Genomic DNA, 9,785 nt, shown 5'->3' with positions numbered 1-9,785 from the left:
TTATTGGTCTGTGTCCTTTGGAAGAAAGTCCTGTTTCTGATGTTTTGCTGTTGATGCTATAAGAACCTTAGAGTGTTGTTTGAATGTTGAAGGTAATAAGCGATGTTAAAGCGGAACCGTCACCTGTGAAAGTAACAGTTCCTCGTTCCCACCACTGAAGCATTTATTTGGTGAGTAACACCTCTGAGGTTAGTAACTCTTGCATGCTCAGCATGTCATGTCTGGGGTAAAATTGTGCATACACTCGTGAGAACACTGCCATCTGCAGAATAATAGCAGGGTTCTTCCAGGTGAATTTCACAATTATGGACAAAATGGCTGAACTGTAAAAACTCCCAGTAACCTGTGATTTCAGTTTGACTACTTTGGCCTTAAAGGGACACTAGACACCAAAACAACTTTTGCTTAATGAAGCTGTTTTGGTGTATAGATAATTTCCCTGCAGTGTTACTGCTCATTTCTCTTGCCATTTAGGCGTTAAATCACTTTATTTATGCACCCTAGTCACACCTCTCTGCATGTGGCTTGCACTGCCTTCCTAAACACTTCCTGTAAAGAGTCAGCTAATGTTTATACTTCCTTTATTGCAAATTCTATTTAATTTAATATGTATTTTCCCCTGCACTGTTGATTGCCTGCTAGACCCCTCAGAAGCCTCCTGTGTATGATTAAAGTTCACTTTAGAGAGCAGGCAGGCAATAAGAACTTTTAAAGTCGGTTACATCTAATTGAAAGTGAAAACATTTTTCTTTCATGCATGGTGTGTGAGTCACAGCGGGTGTGGGTAGGGCTGCATGGACAAAAAAGGGATTTAACTCCTAAACTGCAGAGAATTAAGCAGTGAGACTGCAGGATCGTGATCTATACAGTAGAACTGCTTCCTTAAGCTAAAGTTGTTTTGGTGACTATAGTGTCTCTTTAAATTTAAAGTTTACTTTGCATTCCTTACAATTCCCACTTTCGTGAATAACCCTGTTTGTGTGCCTATGGGTATCATGCTTGTTATATTATTCGTATTGTTTACTCGAATAACTCAATCCATGTGTAACTTTACTTAATCATATCTGCAAAAATAATAAGTGGTAATTCAGTATTTAGAATGTTAATTTAGGGATAATTGGGGGGGCTGATGGAGTAGGGATATTGTGCAATCAGGTGGGCTATCGATCGGAGTTTTACCACTGATTGTTAAAGGCCCCTCTGAGTACCTACACAACTTTAATATATGTGATTGATTGGTTTGGGCCTCATTAATACGTTATAGTTTTTGCACAACAAAATTTAAATGTTTTTTTTTTTTTTTTGCAGAATGATGAACCAATTACCTGCCTCATTAGCCACACGCCCTTACACCAGAAAAATACTTCCTTATCAAATTTATGTACACAGCCCAATCACTGACAGTACTGGGTGATCGGAACTATTAAACAAGCTTCATTAGATAGAGGACACCCAGGGAGACATACAGTTTTATTCACAAAAGTGAGCATTGAAAGTGAATGTCTAAAGGTCATCTATGCTGTCTTTTCTGCTGCTCTGGACTAACATTTGAAGTTCTCACTGTACAAAATAATCCTGATAGAGTAAGCTTCTCTGACTGTCTGCAGCCTGGTTGTCTGTTAAAAGTTGCTCACTCAGTGCTGTCTGTGGCCCAGCTGTGTACCTACATTTGATAAGGAAATCACTCTGACATTAGGGGGCATTCTGCAAAACTTTTCTTTTTAAAACTTAAGATTTGAGTATGCAAAGCATACAGCATAATTAAAATATTGGTGCTCAGTGTCCCTAGCTCGGTGTTTGTAAAAAGCTAGTGCTGAGTGGGTCATAGTTTTGCAGGATACAAACAGACAAGGATGTAGTGATGAGGCATGCATTTTCATGTTATGGCAGCGCCCCGCAGAAAAAATGTTGTCTCTGGCTCAATCTACTGGGAATGCAAATGCTTTAACTGTGAGTGTTCTCTTATGGTTTGCAGAATATTGTACAATGTGAGATCGCTTCTGATGTTGGCAGATGAAATTTAATGTTGAAAAATGCAAAGTTATGCACTTTGGCGTAAAGAATACACAAGCAACGTATACCCTTAATGGAAGCGAATTAGGGGTAACAACACACAAAAAGGACTTGGGAATTGTTATAGACAACAAACTATGCAACAATGTGCAATGTCAATCAGCAGTGGCCAAGGCCAGTAAGGTATTGTCATGCATGAAAAAGGGCATTCATTCTCGGGACGAGAATATCATTTTGCCTCTCTATAAATCACTGGTAAGACCACATATTGAATATGCTGTGCAATTTTGGGCACCTGTTCTAAAGAAGGATATCATGGCACTAGAAAAAGTGCAGAGGCGGGCTACAAAATTAATAAAAGGAATGGAACATATCAGCTATGAAGAAAGGTTAACAAATTTAAACCTATTTAGTTTAGAAAAACGTCGTCTGAGAGGGGATATGATAACATTATACAAATATATTCGGGGCCAATACAAACCATTGTGTGGAAATCTATTCACAAACCGGACTTTACATAGGACACGAGGCCATGCGTTTAGACTGGAAGAAAGAAGATTTCGTCTAAGGCAAAGGAAAGGTTTTTTTACTGTAAGAACAATCAGGATGTGGAATTCTCTGCCTGAAGAAGTGGTTTTATCAGAGTCCATACAGATGTTCAAACAGCTACTAGATGCATACTTGCAAAGACAGAATATTCAAGGATATAATCTTTCAATGTAGGGTAATAACTGCTTGATTCAAGGATAAATCTGACTGCCATTCTGGGGTCAATAAGGAATTTTTTGTCCTAGCTTGTTGCAAAATTGTGCTTCAAACTGGGGTGTTTTTTTTTTTTTTTTCTCTTTTGGATCAACAGCAAAAAACAGGTGTGAGGAAGGCTGAACTTGATGGACGCAAGTCTCTTTTCAGCTATCTAACTATGTAACTATGTAATATGTAATGTTTTAATAAGCAGTGTTACTTCCAAATACACTGTGGGTGATTTTAAATTGGACAAAAATCACTTTAACCCCTTAAGGACAGATGACGGATATATTCCGTCATAATTCCCTTTTATTCCAGAAGTTGTGTCATTAAGGGGTTAAACAATGATAGGCTGAAATGTAATGAAGACAGTATTGGCAAACTGTAGGGACGAACAACCTCGGCGCTGGCCCACTAATCACTACCATTATTATAGACTGCAAGAAAAATTCTACTTGTTTCATTCCTTTTGCGCTTTGATTGCATAGAGTTATATCTATATGGCGTATTGGTTCAGACTAATTTTGTCCATGTGATCCTTTCGGAGGGGAGGGGGGGGATTCAGAGGACCCATAACGGCACAAAAATGCAGCTATTTCTTTATTACATAATGTAAAAATTATGCATTTATTTTGCAGTACACTGAAACACACATTTCTGTGCCATTTAGTTTATAGATCAAGTGAGAAGTAACAAATAGAACGGATAAAAGGAGCAGTAGAAGTGCATGTTAAATATGTAGACCCACCCCTAAAGATCCAAGTTTGTTTTCCTGGTACTATAGTGGTCCTTTAATATCTGTCCTCGCTCGCCGCTCTTGCGCATTAGGTCCTCCCTGTTGGATGACATCAGGGGTGCTGGAATCGTTTTTATCCCTTTATTGGCTGGGGGGGAGGCAGAGAGGGAGCATACAGGTTTGTATTCCTAACACTATAGTATCAGTTTAACCAGCATTTCTTTCTGGAATTACGGACTTGTCCTTTGTCCGTTTTGTTCGTTTCATGAATTGTCTTGAAACTGCTCGAATCTAATAAGTAAAACGCTCTGCTTCTGGGATTTTTATATTTATCTGGTGCCAACAAATTCTACCGCCTCGTGGGTGGCATCCATTTCCACTGGTAAATCTGCGTCAACAGAGGAAACAAATAGTGATATTTGTTTGCTAGAACTTAACACATTTTATTACTTCCACCACAATGTGTTTAGAGAATGCCTCTGGTGGGCAGACAGTACAGAGGAAGGAAGTTGTTGTAGGATTGTTTTCTTAGTGGGCTTCCTTACTGTGTTTATTAACCCTCGCACTGCTGCCTGTGGTCTGAGGAGATCGAATGGACCATATCACTTGATCCTTTCTATTAGTGCGTCTGGGGGCTTTCATATGTTTAGCGCTCAAGGATTGTGGAATGTGTATTTTGTCTAGCAAGCTATTTTTTGTAAATATCCAAATTGCAATGTTTTATTACATAAGCGTGCAAGTCAGCTGCTGAGTCAGAGTTTATTGAATAACCTTCATTGTTATTTTTCCAGATCTTACCCTCTCATACATAGTTTGTCCTTTTTCCTCTCTCGTGCTCTCTTCATACTGTAAATTTTAATCTCAGATTTGCGAATTTATGTCTTGAACACTCTGTTCTTTTGCAGTCTGTCTCTTTCTCTTCCTTACTCTGTCCATCGGACCGTCTCTCTTCTCTCTCAGTCTGTCTCCCTCGAGAATTACTGACACTATCTGGTCTAGTGAATAACCTTGTAATGTATCTTTCACTGTAAGAGTGTCTCTTTCTCACAATGGCCCTTTTGCTGTCAGTCTCTATCACTGACACTTCTGCCAATCTATCGCTCTCACAATGCTGTTTATTAATTAAGCCCCAGATTTAGATGAGTTACAATGGAAATTGCAGGCACCATGACAGCATAGCTCACTTTTATCTTCAATTCAGATTTCTGTTAACAATTTAGTGTTTACTGAATTAACCCTGGAGTCTCTTGCTTTCAGTCTCTCTGTCACAAACTTCCTCTTTGTCAAGCTCTCTCAAAATTTCCCTCTTGTCAGTCTCTCACAAAGTCCCTCTCTGCCAGTCTGTCTCTCTGAATGTCCCTCTCTGCCAGTCTGTCTCTCTGAATGTCCCTCTGCCAGTCTGTCTCTCTGAATGTCCCTCTGCCAGTCTGTCTCTCTGAATGTCCCTCTGCCAGTCTGTCTCTCTGAATGTCCCTCTGCCAGTCTGTCTCTCTGAATGTCCCTCTGCCAGTCTGTCTCTCTGAATGTCCCTCTGCCAGTCTGTCTCTCTGAATGTCCCTCTGCCAGTCTGTCTCTCTGAATGTCCCTCTGCCAGTCTGTCTCTCTGAATGTCCCTCTGCCAGTCTGTCTCTCTGAATGTCCCTCTGCCAGTCTGTCTCTCTGAATGTCCCTCTGCCAGTCTGTCTCTCTGAATGTCCCTCTGCCAGTCTGTCTCTCTGAATGTCCCTCTGCCAGTCTGTTTCTCTGAATGTCCCTCTGCCAGTCTGTCTCTCTGAATGTCCCTCTGCCAGTCTGTCTCTCTGAATGTCCCTCTGCCAGTCTGTCTCTCTGAATGTCCCTCTGCCAGTCTGTCTCTCTGAATGTCCCTCTGCCAGTCTGTCTCTCTGAATGTCCCTCTGCCAGTCTGTCTCTCTGAATGTCCCTCTGCCAGTCTGTCTCTCTGAATGTCCCTCTGCCAGTCTGTCTCTCTGAATGTCCCTCTGCCAGTCTGTCTCTCTGAATGTCCCTCTGCCAGTCTGTCTCTCTGAATGTCCCTCTGCCAGTCTGTCTCTCTGAATGTCCCTCTGCCAGTCTGTCTCTCTGAATGTCCCTCTGCCAGTCTGTCTCTCTGAATGTCCCTCTGCCAGTCTGTCTCTCTGAATGTCCCTCTGCCAGTCTGTCTCTCTCTGAATGTCCCTCTGCCAGTCTGTCTCTCTCTGAATGTCCCTCTGCCAGTCTGTCTCTCTGAATGTCCCTCTGCCAGTCTGTCTCTCTGAATGTCCCTCTGCCAGTCTGTCTCTCTGAATGTCCCTCTGCCAGTCTGTCTCTCTCAGAATGTCCCTCTGTCAGTCTGTCTCTCTCAGAATGTCCCTCTGTCAGTCTGTCTCTCTCAGAATGTCCCTCTGTCAGTCTGTCTCTCTCAGAATGTCCCACTCTGTCAATTTGCCTATCGAAATGTCCCTTTCTGTCAGTCTGTCTATTGAAATGTCCATCTCTGTCAGTCTGTCTATTGAAATGTCCATCTCTGTCAGTCTGTCTATTGAAATGTCCCTCTCTGTCAGTCTGTCTATTGAAATGTCCCTCTCTGTCAGTCTGTCTATTGAAATGTCCCTCTCTGTCAGTCTGTGTCTCTCTCTCTCAGAATGTCCCTCTCGTTTTCACTGTCTCTCAGAATGTCCCTCTCGTTTTCACTGTCTCTCTCATTGAATTGAAGTGAAATAAATGCCAAATTGCAAAACTGAGGCTAAATTAGCCAGTATATGACTAGTGTTTATTTTAGCTTAATATGATAAATTTGGATGTTTCCAAAATTGGTGAATAGTCATGTAAATGATGTCTGGTGGGCAATCGGTCAGTCTCTAACAGCACCTGTAACATGTCCCATCATTTCTCTGTGTAACACGTTCTCCCCATCCTTTCTCTGTGTAACGTGTTCTCATCCTTTCTCTGTGTTTTTCGTAATTGTTTGTACTACATGTCTCTCATCTCTCACACACCTACTCCCTTCCTCTATCACGAAAGTATGGGTTTTTTCTGGGTATTTTTAAGCGTATTCTCAATGTGCTTTCATTTTAATCTGACATTTTCAGAGGCCTTGGTCTCGTGACTTCCAGTTCAGGTTTGCAAACACCAAAACCACACGGGAAAGGTGATCACGTCATGGGAGGGTCCAGAGACTGCGCTGAGGTTAGAGGTATTCAACTGGAACAGGGAGAGAGACTGAGAGGCACTGAGTGGGAGACAGGCACAAAGAAAGGGCATCGAACGAGGGGCAGATACAGACTGTGAGCTCAGTGAGACAGTCACACATCTTGCAGGAGGGAAAGGAACAGACACAGAGAGTGAGCTCAGCAAGACAGTCACACATATTGCAGGAGGGAAAGGAACAGACACAGAGGGTTAGCTCAGCGAGACAGTCACACATATTGCAGGAGGGAAAGGAACAGACACAGAGGGTTTGCTCAGTGAGACAGTCACACATACTACAGGAGGGAAAGGAACGGACACCCTGGATGTTTGGTAGAGCAGGAGTGAATTGCCCAGAATATACTCACCGGCAGAAAGGGACAGAAACACACAGAAAGCAATTAACATCTGATTTGGACAAACGTGTGGAAGGAGGTGTACAAAAACTAAGCAATCGGTGACAGACTGTGAAGTCTGGTGAATAATTTGTGGGCAGCAGGACATGCAACCAGATTCTGATAGCAACGAGCCTGGATACAGTAGTTCTCCATCTTCATGTAACAGACAGGTATGTTCCTGTTCTCACTTCCAGTGCAACATGATGACCGTCTGCTGACTATGTGCAATGTCACCGCTTGCAAAATGTCTGTCAGCCCTGTGTGATGTCATAATTCTATCATGTCGGTCTCGTCTTATGTCATGGCACTCTGTCAGTCTGCACTGATGTCACTGCTTTTCTTTGTGATGTCACAGCTGTGTGTGTCACATTTGGCTGCAGGATTCCTCCGATGATATGAAGAAAGTTCAGAGGAGGGAGAAGAATCGAATTGCGGCTCAAAAAAGTCGCCAAAGACAGACACAGAAAGCAGACGCTCTGCACATTGTGAGTACACCTGAAATACTGTGCAAGCACACACGCGATTCTGCACATGTCTGTATTCTGTGCTATGACTAGACTCTGCACATGAATACTGCCCTTAAAATCTTAGTAACTGTGACTTGCCATAGACCGCGCTTCCTCCCGCACTGGGTGATTAAGAAAGTCCATTGTCTCAGGAAACTCCTAATTGTCAGGTTACAGACCCCCTCTTCCTGTTACTGCTGGTTTGCTTTCTGCGGAAGGGAGTGAGATCAGGGACTGCTGTTGTAATATGGTAACCATAAACTGCATAGTACACACCTTGCGCACACAGATGGCTTATTTAGAAGCTTAATGTAACACCCTAATAACGGCATCGCTCTCTGTTTTGAGTGAATGATTATGTTACTGAAATGTATCTATAATTATCTGATTTAAAGCAACAAGTATTTGTTTAACTTTTTATTAAGAACAATTTCTGTAAAAAATATATAAATAAAATTTTATATAATATCTCTCACTCTCTCTATATATATATATATATATATATATATATACACACACACACACACACACACACACACACACACACAGAACAAGAGAGCAAGCCAGAGGACTTAAAATTTAAAGTCCTATTGAGCCAGGCCCTTAACATTATTTGCCATTGTATGCCATCGCAGACACGACAGGGCAAAATTTCTACTGGCTAGTGTAGAATATATATATATCCATCCAAAGTAGGCAGGAGCACTCACGTGTTAAAAGTCCACAATTTATTATGACATAGTATAAAAACGATCAACGTTTCAGTCCTGCATAGAGGACTTTCATCAGGATCAAAACTTTTTTTGATTCTGATGAAAGTCCTCTATGCAGGACTGAAACGTTGATCGTTTTTATACTATGTCATAATAAATTGTGGACTTTTAACACGTGAGTGCTCCTGCCTACTTTGGATGGATGAATAATACTAGACATGGCCTGCTAGCACCCGACCTCTAAGGGATATTTAAGCGTGAGTGCAGGAATAATTTGTATTATTTATTTATATATATATACATTATACACACACTCTTACACAGGGCAAGTCACCCCTGGTAAATATTCTATGGCTTGCAGTGGTGTATAACTTAATGCCTAGATATATATCCTGCAGGGCTCATTCTTTCCCCCCGCTAGCCCCCTGGAGAGTATACCATGGCTTGCAGTGGTGGGTAACTTGTAAGGCCTGGCTAGTGGCATAACCCTACAAATGAATGTATATCCGTGTTTATATGTAATGTGCTCTTGACATGTTCTAAATCTATTCCCAGGAAAGCGAGAGTCTGGAGCGACTGAATTCCACACTGCGCAGAGAGATTCGCTTGCTGAGGGAGGAGCTAAAATATCTGACCTGTGTGTTGAGTACGCATCAGTCTATCTGTGTACTCAGTGCCACCAAACAGTCTGCCTTCCAACCACACGTAGCCTCCCCACGCTACCAGCAGTAAGCATGCACAGAGACACTGCCAATGGCACAAGGAGCCGGCACGGACCCATTACGTTAATCAGCCAAAGACTGTAATTATTATTTTTCTAACTTTTTAATGTATTTTTATTTTGTGTAAATAAAGCATAAGCGGCTTCATACAGACGATGTTAATCGTATATGGTTTGCATATCACACGTCAGTAGGAGGTGCTTGTTAATGACGTACCCTGACTGGGACAACGCTATGTGCTATTCTAAATATATTCTTCAAATTGTAACCCAAAATATCCCAAAAAAAATATAGCTGGCTTTGTTTTTTTTTCCAAGTTGGCTATTTTTAACATTTGAAATTCACTTTGAGTTCTTGACAATCCATTAAACACCAAATCTTACTGAAAAGTGAATGGCAAAATGTGGCTGTACTCATAACTTTACCATTTAGTTTTTACTCCTTACAATGAAGTGTTTAGTGAATCACTGCCAATATAACGTGAGAGGTTTTCTGATGTTGAGATGGCTATATTTGAAGCTGCGTTGCGGAATTAGGTTATCTACCTGGAAGGCCACTAGCAGAGGCTGGTCTATAGGTGCTGGTGGGGCTGCACCCACTTACTGTTGCAATAAAAATAAAATAAATTACAATGATGGCTTAAGATGCTGCTGAGAGGCTGTGCAACATACAATGTCACGATTTTAAAGCATTATTGAAAAAAAAAAAAAAAAAAATTCTGCATCCTCACCCATCCCTCCTCCTCCCCAGACATGTTTAGGGACAAAGGTCTAAAAATAATATTC

At 41.5% G+C, this 9,785-nt stretch overlaps 1 protein-coding gene across 2 annotated transcripts; it reads left to right on the top strand.

Moving 5' to 3' along the window:
- Positions 1-3,575: 3,575 nt before the first annotated feature.
- On the top strand, positions 3,576-9,138 carry BATF (basic leucine zipper ATF-like transcription factor). Of its 2 annotated transcripts, none has more exons than XM_063439032.1 (3): positions 3,576-3,674; positions 7,440-7,544; positions 8,834-9,138. In XM_063439032.1, exons 1-3 carry the CDS (start codon positions 3,603-3,605, stop codon positions 9,008-9,010), a joined length of 354 nt encoding a protein of 117 aa, XP_063295102.1. In that variant the 5' UTR covers positions 3,576-3,602; the 3' UTR covers positions 9,011-9,138. The 2 variants fall into 2 exon arrangements, with proteins under 2 accessions (XP_063295102.1, XP_063295103.1); XM_063439033.1 differs by lacking the exon at positions 3,576-3,674 and adding an exon at positions 6,390-7,229.
- The last annotated feature ends 647 nt before the right edge of the window (positions 9,139-9,785 follow it).

Source organism: Pelobates fuscus, chromosome 13 (assembly GCF_036172605.1).
Source record: "Pelobates fuscus isolate aPelFus1 chromosome 13, aPelFus1.pri, whole genome shotgun sequence".
Classification (NCBI taxonomy): Eukaryota; Metazoa; Chordata; class Amphibia; order Anura; family Pelobatidae; genus Pelobates; species Pelobates fuscus.
This window is presented reverse-complemented; position numbering and strand designations above follow the sequence as displayed.

What these genes read in the sequence shown, in the direction of transcription:
- BATF (XM_063439032.1), top strand. Translation starts at nt 3,603, where the DNA reads ATGACATCAGGGGTGCTGGAATCGTTTTTATCCCTTTATTGGCTGGGG. An exon ending in GGCAGAGAGGGAGCATACAG is followed by an intron (nt 3,675 to 7,439) that starts GTTTGTATTCCT and finishes ATTTGGCTGCAG; the next exon opens with GATTCCTCCGATGATATGAA. An exon ending in AAGCAGACGCTCTGCACATT is followed by an intron (nt 7,545 to 8,833) that starts GTGAGTACACCT and finishes ATCTATTCCCAG; the next exon opens with GAAAGCGAGAGTCTGGAGCG.